General features: G+C 42.8%; 1 protein-coding gene across 1 annotated transcript in view; it reads left to right on the plus strand.

The window, feature by feature from the left end:
• The window catches only part of LOC128643584 (centriolin), a gene marked incomplete at its 5' end in the record, with an annotated part of 183,765 nt that overhangs the window by 155,637 nt on the left and 7,648 nt on the right, over positions 1 to 20,480 (plus strand). Inside the window, 7 exons of the mRNA XM_053696427.1 lie at positions 2,900 to 3,040; positions 3,131 to 3,257; positions 7,644 to 7,808; positions 7,894 to 8,053; positions 11,598 to 11,713; positions 12,461 to 12,678; positions 19,910 to 20,067. Coding sequence (XP_053552402.1) covers positions 2,900 to 3,040; positions 3,131 to 3,257; positions 7,644 to 7,808; positions 7,894 to 8,053; positions 11,598 to 11,713; positions 12,461 to 12,678; positions 19,910 to 20,067 — 1,085 coding nt within the window. The remainder of the gene's footprint in view (positions 1 to 2,899; positions 3,041 to 3,130; positions 3,258 to 7,643; positions 7,809 to 7,893; positions 8,054 to 11,597; positions 11,714 to 12,460; positions 12,679 to 19,909; positions 20,068 to 20,480) is intronic.

The raw sequence follows: 20,480 nt of genomic DNA on the forward strand, positions 1-20,480 counted from the left end.
CGCCTGCGTGGCCACGCAGGACCTGGTATGCAGATCTAGTGGGCATGTCATCCTGTCCACCTTGGTCTCTGCCGCTGAGACAGGACCTTCTGATTCAGGGTCCTTTCAAACATCAAAATCTAATTTCTCTGAAGCTGACTGCTTGGAAATTGAACGCTTGATTTTATCAAAGCGTGGATTTTCGGAGTCAGTAATTGATACCTTAATACAGGCTAGGAAACCTGTTACCAGAAAGATTTACCATAAAATATGGCGTAAATACTTACATTGGTGCGAATCCAAGAGTTACTCATGGAGTAAGGTTAGGATTCCTAGGATATTGTCTTTTCTACAAGAAGGTTTAGAAAAGGGTTTATCTGCTAGTTCCTTAAAGGGACAGATCTCAGCTCTGTCCATTCTTTTACACAAACGTCTGGCGGAAGTTCCAGACGTTCAGGCTTTTTGTCAGGCTTTGGCCAGGATTAAGCCTGTGTTTAAAACTGTTGCTCCACCATGGAGCTTAAATTTAGTTCTTAACGTTTTACAGGGTGTTCCGTTTGAACCCCTTCATTCCATTGATATCAAATTGTTATCTTGGAAAGTTCTGTTTTTAATGGCTATTTCCTCAGCTCGAAGAGTCTCTGAGTTATCGGCCTTACATTGTGATTCTCCTTATCTGATTTTTCATTCAGACAAGGTTGTTCTGCGCACTAAGCCTGGGTTTTTACCTAAGGTAGTCTCTAATAGGAATATCAATCAAGATATTGTTGTTCCATCATTGTGTCCTAACCCTTCTTCAAAGAAGGAACGACTTCTACACAATCTGGATGTAGTCCGTGCCCTGAAATTTTATTTACAGGCAACTAAAGATTTTCGACAAACTTCTTCCCTGTTTGTCGTTTATTCTGGACAGAGGAGAGGTCAAAAAGCTTCTGCTACCTCTCTCTCTTTCTGGCTTCGTAGCATAATATGTTTAGCCTATGAGACTGCTGGACAGCAGCCTCCTGAACGAATTACAGCTCATTCTACTAGAGCTGTGGCTTCCACTTGGGCCTTTAAGAATGAGGCCTCTGTTGAACAGATTTGCAAGGCTGCAACTTGGTCTTCTCTTCATACTTTTTCCAAATTTTCCAAATTTGATACTTTTGCTTCTTCGGAGGCTGTTTTTGGGAGAAAGGTTCTTCAGGCAGTGGTTCCTTCCGTATAAAGATCCTGCCTGTCCCTCCCGTCATCCGTGTACTTAGCTTTGGTATTGGTATCCCATAAGTAATGATGACCTGTGGACTGACTATACTTAACAGGAGAAAACATAATTTATGCTTACCTGATAAATTCCTTTCTCCTGTAGTGTAGTCAGTCCACGGCCCGCCCTGTTTTTTATGGCAGGTCTAAATTTTTAAGTTATATTCCAGTCACCACTGCACCCTATAGTTTCTCCTTTCTCGTTTGGTTCTCGGTCGAATGACTGGGTGTGACGTAGAGGGGAGGAGCTATATAGCAGCTCTGCTTGGGTGATCCTCTTGCACTTCCTGTTGGGGAGGAGTTAATATCCCATAAGTAATGATGACCCGTGGACTGACTACACTACAGGAGAAAATAATTTATCAGGTAAGCATAAATTATGTTTTTCATCCGGGGGCTCTTCTTTCGGAATGATAACGCTCAGGTGGAGAGTTCCGCAGTTGGTTCTGATGGTATCTCGTCTATCGCAAACTTTCCTAATTACGGGTCGAGATCAAGAGATCTGCAAACAGCTCTGATCGATGATCTGGTGGTTCATTGAGACTTTGATCTTGTGTACCTGTTTTCCTCCCTGTTTGCCTTTCTTCCTCGAATTATAGCTCGTATCTAACAGGAGTTGGCATCAGTGATTTTATTTGCTCTGTCTGGCCACGCAGAATCTGATTTGTGAACCTGGTGAATGATGTGGCCCTTCCCTCTTGGAAGTTACCTCTGAGGAAGGACCTTCTCCTTCAGGGTTTCTTCATCTTTCCTAATCCTAGATCTCTGAAGCTCACTGCTTTGAGATTGATTGCTTTGTCTTGTCAAGATGTGGGTTTTCAGTGAAATTTTTTTGATGCTATGATTCAGGCTAGTAAGCCAGTATCTTGCAGGATTTACCATAAGGTATGGTGTAAATACTATTATTTACCATAAATGGTTATTATTTACCATTTTTTCGAGTCTATGTTTTTTTGCCTCAAGCTGAGGCTTCCTTGGGGAGGAAAGTTCTTCAAGCGATAGCGCCTTCCGTTTAGGTCCGCCTGTCTTGTTTCTCCCTGAAGTGTCTTTTTCTTATTGTGTGAGTCATCCATTGTCCTTTTGTAAGTCAGGATGTGATTAGAATCTTGGTTAACTAACCATTGTCTGATGTTTATCTCATTGTATAATATTTGTTTCTATTGATTATGTAGTAACTATATATAATAATATAATATATATAATATATAAAAGCTGTGTTTTCTGTGCAATAAAGCAGTTCCTATTTTGACCCTCAAGCATTCAGTCTTGGCTAATGTTCTTGGGGGTAGCTATAACAACTAGCAGCAGCCGTTATTCTAATAGCGGCAGGTATCCAGTGGAGGTTCATGGGTTGGCATTTGGTGGGAGGAAGCTGACTTTAGCGGGTATACCCAGTCTGGGGTACCGAGACCCGCTACAGGTATATAGCCATATACATGTATATTGACAATTTGCTGCCATCGCTGCACAACTTACCCCCTCTGCTGCACTAGTTCTCATGCTGTGACTCATGGCATGAGAACGACGCTCCCATTGGAGCCTATGGAAGTGTGCTTTATTGAACTCAAGTCGCATTACGCTGGACTATAATACCAGTGCACGCAAATAATATAATGTGATCTAATTAATGCACTTCTTTATATCACTTATTAATAATGACTTTGTGCTGCTGTTTTAGACTACTGCAAGCAAACGTAAAAGATCTTGAGCTGCACAGAGCGGAACAAGAGAAAATTCTCAAGGAGATCAACAGTGTAGTGTCCTCAAGAGATGCCGAATTCCAGTCGCTCAACCACCAAATTGACAAGATGAATGATAAGTAAATATCTGTCCTGCACCAGCGTGAGATAAACGTATCCAGTATGTTACAGATTATATTTAGTTACTGAACACATTGTGCATCTCTCAGCTTTCAGAAAATCCAAGCAGATATACAGGTCGCTGAAGGAAAAGAAAATCACTATTTGCAGACTCTTCGGGAAGCTGAAGATATATTTCAGGAGAAGAAGATTGCACTGGAGAGACTGAACAACCAGGTAATAATTTCTAGAAGAGTTTTGTTCATGTTTTCCCTAGATTTTATTAGACGCCCACCAGATCACTGTGTAATAGCTCACAGTGTTTTATTCTTAGCAGTATCGGAGCACAAAAATGACAAATATCTATGCTTAGGATTGCCATATGCAGTCCTTAATCACGTGCAGATATAACTGTAGGCAAGGTATCTGTAGGGAGGCAATGGTTAATCATGTGCAGATATAACTGTAACCAAGGTATCTGTAGGGAGGCAGTGCTTAATCACGTGCAGATATAACTGTAAGCAAGGTATCTGTAGGGAGGCAGTGCTTAATCACGTTCAGATATAACTGTAAGCAAGGTATCTGTAGGGAGGCAGTGCTTAATCAAGTGCAGATATAACTGTAAGCAAGGTATCTGTAGGGCGGCAGTGCTTAATCACGTGCAGATATAACTGTAAGCAAGGTATCTGTAGAGAGGCAGTGCTTAATCACGTGCAGATATAACTGTAAGCAAGGTATCTGTAGAGAGGCAGTGCTTAATCACGTGCAGATATAACTGTAAGCAAGGTATCTGTAGAGAGGCAGTACTTAATCACGTGCAGATATAACTGTAACCAAGGTATCTGTAGGGAGGTAGTGCTTAATCACGTGCAGATATAACTGTAAGCAAGGTATCTGTAGGGAGGCAGTGCTTAATCACGTGCAGATATAACTGTAAGCAAGGTATCTGTAGGGAGGCAGTGCTTAAGTGCAGATATAACTGTAAGCAAGGTATCTGTAGGGAGGCAGTGCTTAATCACGTGCAGATATAACTGTAAGCAAGGTATCTGTAGGGAGGCAGTGCTTAATCACGTGCAGATATAACTGTAAGCAAGGTATCTGTAGGGAGGCAGTGCTTAATCAAGTGCAGATATAACTAAGCAAGGTATCTGTAGGGAGACAGTGCTTAATCACGTGCAAATATAACTGTAAGCAAGGTATCTGTATGGAGGCAGTGCTTAATCATGTGTAGATATAACTGTAAGCAAGGTATCTGTAGGGAGGCAGTGCTTAATCACGTGCAGATATAACTGTAAGCAAGGTATCTGTAGGGAGGCAGTGCTTAATCACGTGCAGATATAACTGTAAGCAAGGTATCTGTAGGGGAGGCAGTGCTTAATCACGTGCAGATATAACTGTAAGCAAGGTATCTGTAGGGAGGCAGTGCTTAATCACGTGCAGATATAACTGTAAGCAAGGTATCTGTAGGGAGGCAGTGCTTAATCACGTGCAGATATAACTATAAGCAAGGTATCTGTAGGGAAGCAGTGCTTAATCACGTGCAGATATAACTATAAGCAAGGTATCTGTAGGGAAGCAGTGCTTAATCACGTGCAGATATAACTGTAAGCAAGGTATCTGTAGGGAGGCAGTGCTTAATCAAGTGCAGATATAACTAAGCAAGGTATCTGTAGGGCGGCAGTGCTTAATCACGTGCAGATATAACTGTAAGCAAGGTATCTGTAGAGAGGCAGTGCTTAATCACGTGCAGATATAACTGTAAGCAAGGTATCTGTAGGGAGGCAGTGCTTAATCATGTGCACATATAACTGTAAGCAAGGTATCTGTAGGGAGGCAGTGGTTAATCATGTGCAGATATAACTGTAAGCAAGGTATCTGTAGGGAGGCAGTGCTTAATCACGTACACATATAACTGTAAGCAAGGTATCTGTAGAGAGGCAGTGCTTAATCACGTGCAAATATAACTGTAAGCAAGGTATCTGTAGGGAGGCAGTACTTAATCACGTGCAGATATAACTGTAAGCAAGGTATCTGTAGGGAGGCAGTGCTTAATCACGTGCAGATATAACTGTAAGCAAGGTATCTGTAGGGAGGCAGTGCTTAATCACATGCAGATATAACTGTAAGCAAGGTATCTGTAGGGAGGCAGTGCTTAATCACGTGCAGATATAACTTTAAGCAAGGTATCTGTAGGGAGGCAGTGCTTAATCATGTGCAGATAAAACTGTAAGCAAGGTATCTGTAGGGAGGCAGTGCTTAATCACATGCAGATATAACTGTAGGCAAGGTATCTGTAGGGAGGCAGTGCTTTATCATGTGTAGATATAACTAAGCAAGGTATCTGTAGAGAGGCAGTGCTTAATCATGTGCAGATATAACTGTAAGCAAGGTGTCTGTAGGGAGGCAGTGCTTAATCATGTGCAGATATAACTGTAAGCAAGATATCTGTAGAGAGGCAGTGCTTAATCACGTGCAGATATAACTGTAAGCAAGGTATCTGTAGGGAAGCAGTGCTTATTCACATGCAGATATAACTGTAAGCAAGGTATCTGTAGGGAGGCAGTGCTTAATCATTTGTAGATATAACTGTAAGCAAGGTATCTGTAGGGAAGCAGTGCTTAATCATGTGTAGATATAACTGTAAGCAAGGTATCTGTAGGGAGTCAAGGGAGGCAGTGCTTAATCATGTGTAGATATAACTGTAAGCAAGGTATCTGTAGAGTTACAGTGCTTAATCATGTGTAGATATACCTGTAAGCAAGGTATCTGTAGAGTTGCAGTGCTTAATCACATGCAGATATAATTGTAAGCAAGGTATCTGTAGGGAGGCAGTGCTTAATCACGTGCAGATATAAAGGCTGTAAGCAAGGTATCTGTAGGGAGGCAGTGCTTAATCACGTGCAGATATAAAGGCTGTAAGCAAGGTATCTGTAGGGAGGCAGTGCTTAATCACGTGCAGATATAACTGTAAACAAGGTATCTGTAGGGAGGCAGTGCTTAATCACGTGCAGATAAAACTGTAAGCAAGGTATCTGAAGGGAGGCAGTGCTTAATCACATGCAGATATAACTGTAAGCAAGGTATCTGTAGGGAGGCAGTGTTTTTAATCATGTGCAGATATAACTGTAAGCAAGGTATCTGTAGGGAGGCAGTGCTTTATCATGTGTAGATATAACTATAAGCAAGGTATCTGTAGGGAGGCAGTACTTTATCATGTGTAGATATAACTATAAGCAATGTATCTGTAGGGAGGCAATGCTTAATCACGTGCAGATATAACTGTAAGCAAGGTATCTGTAGGGAAGCAGTGCTTAATCACGTGCAGATATAACTGTAAGCAAGGTGTCTGTAGGGAGGCAGTGCTTAATCATGTGTAGATATAACTGTAAGCAAGGTATCTGTAGGGAGGCAGTGCCTAATCACGTGTAGATATAACTGTAAACAAGGTATCTGTAGGGAGGCAGTGCTTAATCACGTGCAGATATAAAGGCTGTAAGCAAGGTATATGTAGGGAGGCAGTGCTTAATCATGTGTAGATATAACTGTAAGCAAGGTATCTGTAGGGAGGCAGTGCTTAATCACGTGCAGATATAACTAAGCAAGGTATCTGTAGGGAAGCAGTGCTTAATCACGTGCAGATATAAAGGCTGTAAGCAAGGTATCTGTAGGGAAGCAGTGCTTAATCACGTGCAGATATAACTGTAAGCAAGGTATCTGTAGGGAGGCAGTGCTTAATCACGTGCAGATATAAAGGCTGTAAGCAAGGTATCTGTAGGGAGGCAGTGCTTAATCACGTGCAGATATAAAGGCTGTAAGCAAGGTATCAGTAGGGAGGCAGTGCTTAATCACGTGCAGATATAACTGTAAGCAAGGTATCTGTAGGGAGGCAGTGCTTAAGTGCAGATATAACTGTAAGCAAGGTATCTGTAGGGAGGCAGTGCTTAATCATGTGTAGATATAACTGTAAGCAAGGTATCTGTAGGGAGGCAGTGCCTAATCACGTGTAGATATAACTGTAAACAAGGTATCTGTAGGGAGGCAGTGCTTAATCACGTGCAGATATAAAGGCTGTAAGCAAGGTATATGTAGGGAGGCAGTGCTTAATCATGTGTAGATATAACTGTAAGCAAGGTATCTGTAGGGAGGCAGTGCTTAATCACGTGCAGATATAACTAAGCAAGGTATCTGTAGGGAAGCAGTGCTTAATCACGTGCAGATATAAAGGCTGTAAGCAAGGTATCTGTAGGGAAGCAGTGCTTAATCACGTGCAGATATAACTGTAAGCAAGGTATCTGTAGGGAGGCAGTGCTTAATCACGTGCAGATATAAAGGCTGTAAGCAAGGTATCTGTAGGGAGGCAGTGCTTAATCACGTGCAGATATAAAGGCTGTAAGCAAGGTATCAGTAGGGAGGCAGTGCTTAATCACGTGCAGATATAACTGTAAGCAAGGTATCTGTAGGGAGGCAGTGCTTAATCACGTGCAGATATAAAGGCTGTAAGCAAGGTATCTGTAGGGAGTTGACTGTGCAAATCCTTCTTGTAATTAATTCTAGTGAATAGTCTACTCCAAGCAGTGACCTTTCTGTGCCTAATAATAAAATGTGTCTGTTCCAATCCTTCAGTTGATAGAACAGCAGCAAGATGCAGTGGAGCTGGACAGACTCTTAGGACAAAAGAAAGAGGAGTTGAATCTCCTTGAAGATCACATTGACCAAAAGAAAGCAGAACTGAAGGAAGCCTTGCGAGATGGAGAACTTAATGTAGCGGACAGGCGGAAAGAGATTAGGGTAAACCAGGCTGTGCTTTTTATGGGTTATTAATCCCTTTAAGTTTATGACTTGCTGTAAAAATCTGACCATGATGTTGTTGTAGGAAGTGAGGTCTCTCCTTGAAGATTTAAGTGTGCAAAAAGGAGAACTGAATGCCCAGCTGAATGAAAAGAAGGCCCAGCTTATTATCCTGAAGCAACAGGTGGCGCACGAGGAGGAGAATCTGCAGAAAGTAGCCGCACAGATCAGCAAACAGAAGTCAGGTGAGTTGTACGCTAGGTCAGAGAGTGTGATGCACTGTTTCTTTAAGAGAGTCACTTTTTTAGATACTAGATCAAATGAAAGCAAACACAGGATTCTTACTGTATTATTCAGTTAGAGTTTGTAATGAGGAAAAGGGCAAACAGAATCCAAACCCAACAAAAATATAAACAGTCTTTTTTCCTCTTAAAATGAATAACTTAAAGTTTTTACCTAATCTTTCTATTAGGCTGTGTGTCTCATGGAGTAAATAGAGTGGCACATAAGTCAGATGCCAGTCGGTGATCTTGGTGCTTTCAGCAAACAAAGTGTCTTTAAATCCAAAAGAGTAGCCCCACTTTGCAAATCAGATCACAAACAGCAGACGTAATGCTTTAAAGGGACATAATACTCATATGCTAAATCACTTGAAACTGATGCAGTATAACTGTAAAAAGCTGACAGGAAAATATCACCTGAGAATGTAAAAAAGGAAGATATTTTACCTTACAATCTCCTCAGCTCAGCAGAGCAAGTTCTGTGTAAAAATGTATCTTTCAGTTACTGTCCAGCTGCAGGTAAAAAAAATAAAATGAAGACATGAACAGCAGCCAATGAGCATCAGCAGTGCTGAAGCCATGAACTCTTTTACTGTGATCTCATGAGATTTAACTTAACTCTCATGAGATTTCACAATAAACTTCCTTAAACTGAATAGGGAAATAATAGGAGTGTGCACGAAGCTCACTCCCTTGCCTGTCCTGGGACAGACATATTGATTTGCTGCTTAAAGTCCTTTGCAATGGGGTTTCAATACTTAGGACATTTTGAGGTAAAATATCTTTCTTTTTTACATAGAGATGTTCAGGTGATATTTTCTAGTCAGCTTTTTACAGTTATGCTGCATCACTTTCAAGTGTTTAAACATTTGATGTTTAACCCCGTAACGGCTGGACTTATATGCAAACAAATAAGTAAAAAAGTTAATGTGATCGCGTGATTTGAATGATGGGATCGTGTCTGGGGGTAGTGCCTATGACGCTAGCCACCCTCTCCAGCCAAAAAGCTAGGACGTTCTATGCCGTCCTAAGGGCGTTAAAACCCAGTGCAGTTAGGACGGCATAGAATGTCCTAAGAGAGTTAAGCACAAGAAACAAACCTTCTCTTGATAAACAGCATCAACAACTCACTTATGTATCTCTAGTCAGTGAAGATGAAAAGCAAGTCGCCAGGTCACAGTTTTAGATGAAATACACGTAGCAGCCTTGCAGTTTGACAAGAGATCCCTGAAGCAGCTGTATTAAGCCTAACAAAAGAGCTTTTCTCTAATCTCTTACTGACATGTTTTATAATTAACAAACGTCTGCAAGTAATGGAATATTCAGCCATTTCAGTGTCTACCGTGGGTTTAGCGATGGGTATCTATATGCTGTTAATATTTCAGAAGCAAGTCATGAAGAGGGGCATCTACTCACTATACTATAATAGGTCAAGCCCCATGGAAGAAAGGCCCAGCCCATACAACATTTTAATAGATATTTTAGATATAGAAATGTTAAGGTAGTATATAAAAAAAGATACTTTCTAGTCAGCTTTTTACAGTTATGCTGCATCACTTTCAAGTGTTTAAACATTTGGGTATCATGGCCCTTTAAGTGAATGTAAAGTGTATTTAAAACTAGAGAGCAGATCCAGCACTTTAGATCCCAAACAGTCTTGAGGTTTTCAGCAGCATAAAAAGACTAAATCCAGAGATAGGAAAGATTCACACTAAGCAGGTAATACAACATTCTAGATAGGCTGGAAGTATTAGTAAAAGTCCTGTTGTTATGAAAATCTGTCAGCAGACGCGGGTTTAATATGCAGTTGGTTTTCAGCAGAGAAAAACAGATTTCTTGCAACACAAGAAAGCAAACACAATTAATTAACACAACACCTGTTAATGGGCAGGGAATGCCTTATACATAGGAGAAAAAAGGGGAGTGATTTCTAAAAGGTAAACTTGTTAAAGTGACGGTATCGTCATATAATCATAAGTATCAGAATGTGACAGAGAGAGGCAATCTCAGTGGTTCCATAGAAGATGGGATGCACCTACTCTAGAGTTGCCACTTCAGCCATGTTTTCCTGGACACTTATGAGTTACACATGCTGCAGGTTGTACAGAGGGGAACATGAATTGCACCCCTGCACAGCACACAAATAGTGACCCTGGACAGCACTATTCATGTTCCCCTCTGCACACCCTGTAGCATGTGTAACTCATAAGTGTCCGGGAAAACATGGCTGAGGTGGCGACCCTAACCTACGCTTGCTGTAATGTTATACTGATTTACACACTGTGTGTGTACATATGTATTTATATGTGTGTATATGTATTTATATGTGTATGTATTTATATGTGTACATATGTATTTATATGTGTATATGTATTTATATGTGTATATATGTATTTATATGTGTATATATGTATTTATATGTGTATATATGTATTTATGTGCATATGTATGTATATGTGTGTGTGTATATATATATATATATATATATATATATATATATATATATATATTTATTTACGTGTGTGTGTATATATATATATATATATATATATATATATATGTGTATTTATATGTGTACATATGCATTTATATGTGTATATATGTATTTATATCTGTATATGTGTATTTATATGTGTATATGTATATTTATATGTGTACATATTTATTTATATGTGTATATATGTATTAATATGTGTATATATGTGTTTATATGTGTATATATGTGTTTATATGTGTATATATGTTTTTTTGCCATATTCATATTTAATAAATTGTTATACTGTGTATTTACTGTACGTATTTCACATTCCAATGTTCTGCACATCGCAGAATATGTTCTAAGTATTTTTAAATAATATATATTTGGGTAAAAAAAACATTATATATATATATATATATATATATATATATATATATATATATATATATATATATATATATACTGTATAAATATATATTTATGAACAAATAGAACATATTCTTCGATGTGAAGAACATTAGAATGTGAAATATTCATATTTTCATATCGGGTTAGCGCACTTGAGAATATACAATCGTGTTTGTGTGCGAGTTGGGTGTTAGTTTTTTTTTCCCCCCACTATTGACTTCTATGGGGGAATAGGTTATCGCTTATACGATATTGTAAGTTCGGCATTTTACGCTTGTCGACTTAGCGTGGAAGCCAAAACAGTTTACTTTCAACTTGTAATACGAGTGCAACCCATAAGCTTACTTCTACCGCAGTTAATGCTCGAGCGGGAGCGTTAAATAATGCTCCACTTGTAATCTAGCCCATACTGTTTGCTGCACCACACGTTCATGTTATAAATATGTAATCCGTTTCTTTACTTGAGAAATTAATATAAGAGATGGGGCACTCAGGAGGTGATTGGGATTATGTACAACAGTAGTAGCATCAGACCCAGAAACATAAAGGGAACTGGAAGATATTGATATTGGGGTTTACAGATCATTTAATGTCTATACTTAATACGTTTATTCCTTTTAGAACTGAAACATGTGTTACAAATGCTGCAGCTAGAGAACAATGAATTGCAAGGAGCTAAATTACAACATGACCAAAAGATTAATGAACTGGAGGAGACACAGTCCATGCTGCTGGAGGTAAGAGTCAGTATTATGACAGAGCTGATGTTTAACCCCGTAACGGCTGGACTTATATGCAAACAAATAAGTAAAAAAGTTAATGTGATCGCGTGATTTGAATGATGGGATCGTGTCTGGGGGCAGTGCCTATGACGCTAGCCACCCTCTCCAGCCAAAAAGCTAGGACGTTCTATGCCGTCCTAAGGGCGTTAAAACCCAGTGCAGTTAGGACGGCATAGAATGTCCTAAGAGAGTTAAGCACAAGAAACAAACCTTCTCTTGATAAACAGCATCAACAACTCACTTATGTATCTCTAGTCAGTGAAGATGAAAAGCAAGTCGCCAGGTCACAGTTTTAGATGAAATACACGTAGCAGCCTTGCAGTTTGACAAGAGATCCCTGAAGCAGCTGTATTAAGCCTAACAAAAGAGCTTTTCTCTAATCTCTTACTGACATGTTTTATAATTAACAAACGTCTGCAAGTAATGGAATATTCAGCCATTTCAGTGTCTACCGTGGGTTTAGCGATGGGTATCTATATGCTGTTAATATTTCAGAAGCAAGTCATGAAGAGGGGCATCTACTCACTATACTATAATAGGTCAAGCCCCATGGAAGAAAAGCCCAGCCCATACAACATTTTAATAGATATTTTAGATATAGAAATGTTAAGGTAGTATATAAAAAAAGATACAAAAACACAAAGCAACATTTTGTGCATGAGGGGTTCCAATATTATTTAATTAACCAACTCTTTCTCATAGGGTAAATTAGAGTTGGAAAATCTTCAGCGGGCATCACAGCGTTTGCATGGAGGAGTAGAATGTCAAAGGCAAATCCTAGAGAGAGACCATCAGGAAATTGAGCTTCTGATGAGCCAGATGCACACGTTGCAGCAGAGTATGGAGTCGCTGAATGGAGAGAAAAAATTTCTGGAAGAGACCAACCAGGACCTTGAGAAGAAGCTGACACAAGCTAAAAAGTAATTTATAGAATCCTCCCCTTATGCTTCACATGCACACGTCTCTGTCCACAGAACCAAATTGTGTATCAGGAAGCCTGTGGGAAAGCTCTTAGGCTAATGGTAAAATGTGAGAGAAAACCATGATCCCCACTCACTTTCATTGGGTATGGAGGTGCATTACCAGGTGCAGGATCTCAGTGCTCTGGTAACATCAACCCCATTAAAGGGACACTGAACCCAATTTTTTTCTTTCATGATTCAGATAGAGCATGACATTTTAAGCAACTTTCTAATTTACTCCTATTATCAAATTTTCTTTGTTCTCTTGCTATCTTTATTTGAAATGCAAGAATGTAAGTTTAGATGCCAGCCCCTTTTTGGTAAACAACTTGGGTTGTTCTTGCTGATGCCTTCTTTTACAAATAATGATAGCAAGAGAACAAAGAAAAATTGATAATAGGAGTAAATTAGAAAGTTGCTTACAATTGCATGCTCTATCTGAATCACAAAAGGAAAAATTTGGATTCAGTGTCCCTTTAATTGTTTATAAGCACATTACAAAGGGCCGGGCTTATCTTCATTGTGCATCACAAGGGGCCAGGCTTATCTTCATTGTGCATCACAAGGGGCCGGGCTTATCTTCATTGTGCATCACAAGGGGCCAGGCTTATCTTCCTTATACATCACAACAGGGGCCGTACTTATCTTCTTTGTATATCACAAGGGGCCGGGCTTATCCTCTTTGTACATCACAAGAGGCTGGGCTTATCTTCTTTGTATGTCACAAGGGGCGGGGTTATCTTCTTTCTACATCACAAGAGGCCGGGTTTATTATCTTTCTAAATCACAACAGGGCTGGACTTATCTTCTTTGTACATCACAAGGGGCCGGGCTTACTTTCCTTGTATATCACAAGGGGCCGGGCTTAATTTCCTTGTACATCACATGGGGCCGGGCTTATCTTCCTTGTACATCACATGGGGCCGGGCTTATCTTCTTTGTACATCACAAGGGGCTGGGCTTATCTTTCTTCTACATCACAAGGGGCCGGGCTTATCTTCCTTCTACATCACAAGGGGCCGGGCTTATCTTCCTTGTACATCACAAGGGGCCGGGCTTATCTTCCTTGTACATCACAAGGGGCCGGGCTTATCTTTCTTGTACATCACAAGGGGCAGGACTTATCTTCCTTGTACATCACAAGGGGCCGGGCTTATCTTCCTTGTACATCACAAGGGGCCGGGCTTATCTTCCTTGTACATCACAAGGGGCCGGGCTTATCTTCCTTGTACATCACAAGGGGCCGGGCTTATCTTCCTTGTACATCACAAGGGGCCGGGCTTATCTTCCTTGTACATCACAAGGAGCCGGGCTTATCTTCCTTGTACATCACAAGGGGCCGGGCTTATCTTCCTTGTACATCACAAGGGGCCGGGCTTATCTTCCTTGTACATCACAAGGGGCAGGACTTATCTTCCTTGTACATCACAAGGGGCCGGGCTTATCTTCCTTGTACATCACAAGGGGCCGGGCTTATCTTCCTTGTACATCACAAGGGGCCGGGCTTATCTTTCTTGTACATCACAAGGGGCAGGACTTATCTTCCTTGTACATCACAAAGGGCCATACTTATCTTCTTTGTACATCACAAGGGGCCGGGCTTATCTTCCTTCTACATCACAAGGGGCCGGCCTTATCTTCCTTCTACATCACAAGGGGCCGGCCTTATCTTCCTTGTACATTACAAAGGGCCAAACTTATCTTCTTTGTACATCACAAGGGGCCATACGTATATTCTTTGTACATCACAAGGGGCCGGTCTTATCTTCCTTGTACATCACAAGGAGCCGGGCTTATCTTCTGTGTACATCAAAAGGGTCCGGGCTTATCTTCTGTGTACATCAAAAGGGGCCGGGATTATTTTCCGTGTACATCACAAGGGGCAGGGCTTATCTTCCTTATACATCACAAGGGGCCATACTTATCTTCTTTGTACATCACAAGGGGCCGGTCTTATCTATATTGTACATCACAAGGGGCCGGCTTATCTTCTTTGTACATCACAAGGGGCCGGGTTATCTTCTTTGTACATCACAAGGGGCCGGGTTATCTTCTTTGTACATCACAAGGGGCCATACGTATATTCTTTGTACATCACAAGGAGCCGGGCTTATCTTCTTTGTACATCACAAGGGGCCGGGCTTATCTTCCTTGTACATCACAAGGGGCCGGGCTTATCTTCCTTGTACATCACAAGGGGCCGGGCTTATCTTCCTTGTACATCACAAGGGGCCGGGCTTATCTTCCTTGTACATCACATGGGGCCGGGCTTATCTTCCTTGTACATCACATGGGGCCGGGCTTATCTTCCTTGTACATCACATGGGGCCGGGCTTATCTTCTTTGTACATCACAAGGGGCCGGGCTTATCTTTCTTCTACATCACAAGGGGCCGGGCTTATCTTCCTTCTACATCACAAGGGGTCGGGCTTATCTTCCTTGTACATCACAAGGGGCCGGGCTTATCTTCCTTGTACATCACAAGGGGCCGGGCTTATCTTTCTTCTACATCACAAGGAGCCGGGCTTATCTTCCTTGTACATCACAAGGAGCCGGGCTTATCTTCCTTGTACATCACAAGGGGCCGGGCTTATCTTCCTTGTACATCACAAGGGGCCGGGCTTATCTTCCTTGTACATCACAAGGGGCCGGGCTTATCTTCCTTGTACATCACAAGGGGCCGGGCTTATCTTCCTTGTACATCACAAGGAGCCGGGCTTATCTTCCTTGTACATCACAAGGGGCCGGGCTTATCTTTCTTCTACATCACAAGGGGCCGGGCTTATCTTCCTTGTACATCACAAGGGGCCGGGCTTATCTTCCTTGTACATCACAAGGGGCCGGGCTTATCTTCCTTGTACATCACAAGGGGCCGGGCTTATCTTCCTTATACATCACAAGGGGCCGGGCTTATCTTCCTTGTACATCACAAGGAGCCGGGCTTATCTTCCTTGTACATCACAAGGGGCCGAGCTTATCTTCCTTGTACATCACAAGGGGCCGGGCTTATCTTTCTTGTACATCACAAGGGGCAGGACTTATCTTCCTTGTACATCACAAGGGGCCGGGCTTATCTTCCTTGTACATCACAAGGAGCCGGGCTTATCTTCCTTGTACATCACAAGGGGCCAAGCTTATCTTCCTTGTACATCACAAGGGGCCGGGCTTATCTTTCTTGTACATCACAAAGGGCCATACTTATCTTCTTTGTACATCACAAGGGGCTGGGCTTATCTTCCGTGTACATCACAAGGGGCTGGGCTTATCTTCTTTGTATGTCACAAGGGGCAGGGCTTATCTTCTTTGTATATCACAAGGGGCCGGGTTTATCATCTTTCTAAATCACAACAGGGCTGGACTTATCTTCTTTGTACATCACAAGGGGGCCGGGCTTACTTTCCTTGTATATCACAAGGGGCCGAGCTTATCTTCCGTGTACATCACAAGGGGCTGGGCTTATCTTCTTTGTATATCACAAGGGGCTGGGCTTAATTTCCTTGTACATCACAAGGGGCCAGGCTTATCTTCCTTGTACATCACATGGGGCCGGGCTTATCTTCCTTGTACATCACAAGGGTCTGGGCTTATCGTCTTTGTACATCACTAGAGGCCAGGCTTATCTTCATTGTGCATCACGAGGGGCCAGGCTTATCTTCCTTATACATCACAACAGGGGCCGTACTTATCTTTTTTGTATATCACAAGGGGCCGGGCTTATCATCTTGGTATATCACAAGGGGCCGGGCTTATCATCTTGGTATATCACAAGGGGCCGGGCTTATCATCTTTGTACATCACAATGGGCCGGGCTTATCTTTATTGTGCATCACAAGGGGCCAGGCTTATCTTCCTTATACATCACAACAGGGGCCGTACTTATCTTCTTTGTATATCACAAGGGGCCGGGCTTATCCTCTTTGTACATCACAAGAGGCTGGGCTTATCTTCTTTGTATGTCACAAGGGGCGGGGTTATCTTCTTTCTACATCACAAGAGGCCGGGTTTATTATCTTTCTAAATCACAACAGGGCTGGACTTATCTTCTTTGTACATCACAAGGGGCCGGGCTTACTTTCCTTGTATATCACAAGGGGCCGGGCTTAATTTCCTTGTACATCACATGGGGCCGGGCTTATCTTCCTTGTACATCACATGGGGCCGGGCTTATCTTCTTTGTACATCACAAGGGGCTGGGCTTATCTTTCTTCTACATCACAAGGGGCCGGGCTTATCTTCCTTCTACATCACAAGGGGCCGGGCTTATCTTCCTTGTACATCACAAGGGGCCGGGCTTACTTTCCTTGTATATCACAAGGGGCCGGGCTTAATTTCCTTGTACATCACATGGGGCCGGGCTTATCTTCCTTGTACATCACATGGGGCCGGGCTTATCTTCTTTGTACATCACAAGGGGCTGGGCTTATCTTTCTTCTACATCACAAGGGGCCAGGCTTATCTTCCTTCTACATCACAAGGGGCCGGGCTTATCTTCCTTGTACATCACAAGGGGCCGGGCTTATCTTCCTTGTACATCACAAGGGGCCGGGCTTATCTTTCTTGTACATCACAAGGGGCAGGACTTATCTTCCTTGTACATCACAAGGGGCCGGGCTTATCTTCCTTGTACATCACAAGGGGCCGGGCTTATCTTCCTTGTACATCACAAGGGGCCGGGCTTATCTTCCTTGTACATCACAAGGGGCCGGGCTTATCTTCCTTGTACATCACAAGGGGCCGGGCTTATCTTCCTTGTACATCACAAGGAGCCGGGCTTATCTTCCTTGTACATCACAAGGGGCCGGGCTTATCTTCCTTGTACATCACAAGGGGCCGGGCTTATCTTTCTTGTACATCACAAGGGGCAGGACTTATCTTCCTTGTACATCACAAGGGGCCGGGCTTATCTTCCTTGTACATCACAAGGGGCCGGGCTTATCTTCCTTGTACATCACAAGGGGCCGGGCTTATCTTTCTTGTACATCACAAGGGGCAGGACTTATCTTCCTTGTACATCACAAAGGGCCATACTTATCTTCTTTGTACATCACAAGGGGCCGGGCTTATCTTCCTTCTACATCACAAGGGGCCGGCCTTATCTTCCTTCTACATCACAAGGGGCCGGCCTTATCTTCCTTGTACATTACAAAGGGCCAAACTTATCTTCTTTGTACATCACAAGGGGCCATACGTATATTCTTTGTACATCACAAGGGGCCGGTCTTATCTTCCTTGTACATCACAAGGAGCCGGGCTTATCTTCTGTGTACATCAAAAGGGTCCGGGCTTATCTTCTGTGTACATCAAAAGGGGCCGGGATTATTTTCCGTGTACATCACAAGGGGCAGGGCTTATCTTCCTTATACATCACAAGGGGCCGGTCTTATCTATATTGTACATCACAAGGGGCCGGCTTATCTTCTTTGTACATCACAAGGGGCCGGGTTATCTTCTTTGTACATCACAAGGGGCCGGGTTATCTTCTTTGTACATCACAAGGGGCCGGGTTATCTTCTTTGTACATCACAAGGGGCCATACGTATATTCTTTGTACATCACAAGGAGCCGGGCTTATCTTCTTTGTACATCACAAGGGGCCGGGCTTATCTTCCTTGTACATCACAAGGGGCCGGGCTTATCTTCCTTGTACATCACAAGGGGCCGGGCTTATCTTCCTTGTACATCACAAGGGGCCGGGCTTATCTTCCTTGTACATCACATGGGGCCGGGCTTATCTTCCTTGTACATCACATGGGGCCGGGCTTATCTTCTTTGTACATCACAAGGGGCCGGGCTTATCTTTCTTCTACATCACAAGGGGCCGGGCTTATCTTCCTTCTACATCACAAGGGGTCGGGCTTATCTTCCTTGTACATCACAAGGGGCCGGGCTTATCTTCCTTGTACATCACAAGGGGCCGGGCTTATCTTTCTTCTACATCACAAGGAGCCGGGCTTATCTTCCTTGTACATCACAAGGAGCCGGGCTTATCTTCCTTGTACATCACAAGGGGCCGGGCTTATCTTCCTTGTACATCACAAGGGGCCGGGCTTATCTTCCTTGTACATCACAAGGGGCCGGGCTTATCTTCCTTGTACATCACAAGGGGCCGGGCTTATCTTCCTTGTACATCACAAGGAGCCGGGCTTATCTTCCTTGTACATCACAAGGAGCCGAGCTTATCTTCCTTGTACATCACAAGGGGCCGGGCTTATCTTCCTTGTACATCACAAGGGGCCGGGCTTATCTTCCTTGTACATCACAAGGGGCCGGGCTTATCTTCCTTGTACATCACAAGGGACCGGGCTTATCTTCCTTGTACATCACAAGGAGCCGGGCTTATCTTCCTTGTACATCACAAGGGGCCGAGCTTATCTTCCTTGTACATCACAAGGGGCAGGACTTATCTTCCTTGTACATCACAAGGGGCCGGGCTTATCTTCCTTGTACATCACAAGGAGCCGGGCTTATCTTCCTTGTACATCACAAGGGGCCGAGCTTATCTTCCTTGTACATCACAAGGGGCCGGGCTTATCTTTCTTGTACATCACAAGGGGCCGGGCTTATCTTTCTTGTACATCACAAGGGGCCATACGTATATTCTTTGTACATCACAAGGGGCCATACGTATATTCTTTGTACATCACAAGGGGCCGGGCTTATCTTCTTTGTACATCACAAGGGGCCGGGCTTATCTTCCTTGTACATCACAAGGGGCCGGGCTTATCTTCCTTGTACATCACAAGGGGCCGGGCTTATCTTCCTTGTACATCACAAGGGGCCGGGCTTATCTTCCTTGTACATCACAAGGGGCCGGGCTTATCTTCCTTGTACCTCACAAGGGGCCAGGCTTATCTTTGTTTGCACATCACAAGGGGCCAGGCTTATCTTTCTTTGCACATCACAAGGGGCCGGGCTTATCTTTGTTTGTACATCACAAGGGGCCATGCTCATCCATGAGCACAAAGGACAGACTTATAAACATTTTTACATTACCTTTACTGTTGTGAGGTTATTTATTCTCTTCTGCCTTGTATGACTTCAGTATACACAACACTAACTTTTTTTTTTTTACTTGTTTCGTACAGTAGAGCAGGTTTAGGAAAAGAATTGCTATAGGTAGATTACATTTTATGTGAAGAGGAAAATTCAGTGTCTCATTACAAAAGCATACATTGTGTTTCCATAACAGAGAGTTGGCAGCTGCAGAAGGCTGTAAGAATACAGCTACAGGCAACACTGAGAGACTGACATCTGACATTAAGGTGCTGCAAAAGGAGACTGAACAACTAAACAATCAGAAGCAATCAGTAAAAGAAGAAATGTCAGCACAGCAGCAGATACTGCAAGGTGAGTGCTCTACAAGTGTCAGCACAGCAGCAGATACTGCAAGGTGAGTGCTCTACAAATGTCAGCACAGCAGCAGATACTGCAAGGTGAGTGCTCTACAAATGTCAGCACAGCAGCAGATACTGCAAGGTGAGTGATATACAAATGTCAGCACAGCAGCAGATACTGCAAGGTGAGTGCTCTACAAATGTCAGCACAGCAGCAGATACTGCAAGGTGAGTGCTCTACAAGTGTCAGCACAGCAGCAGATACTGCAAGGTGAGTGCTCTACAAATGTCAGCACAGCAGCAGATACTGCAAGGTGAGTGCTCTACAAATGTCAGCACAGCAGCAGATACTGCAAGGTGAGTGCTCTACAAATGTCAGCACAGCAGCAGATACTGCAAGGTGAGTGCTCTACAAATGTCAGCACA

This window comes from Bombina bombina, unplaced genomic scaffold, assembly GCF_027579735.1.
Source record: "Bombina bombina isolate aBomBom1 unplaced genomic scaffold, aBomBom1.pri scaffold_755, whole genome shotgun sequence".
NCBI classification, from domain to species: Eukaryota; Metazoa; Chordata; class Amphibia; order Anura; family Bombinatoridae; genus Bombina; species Bombina bombina.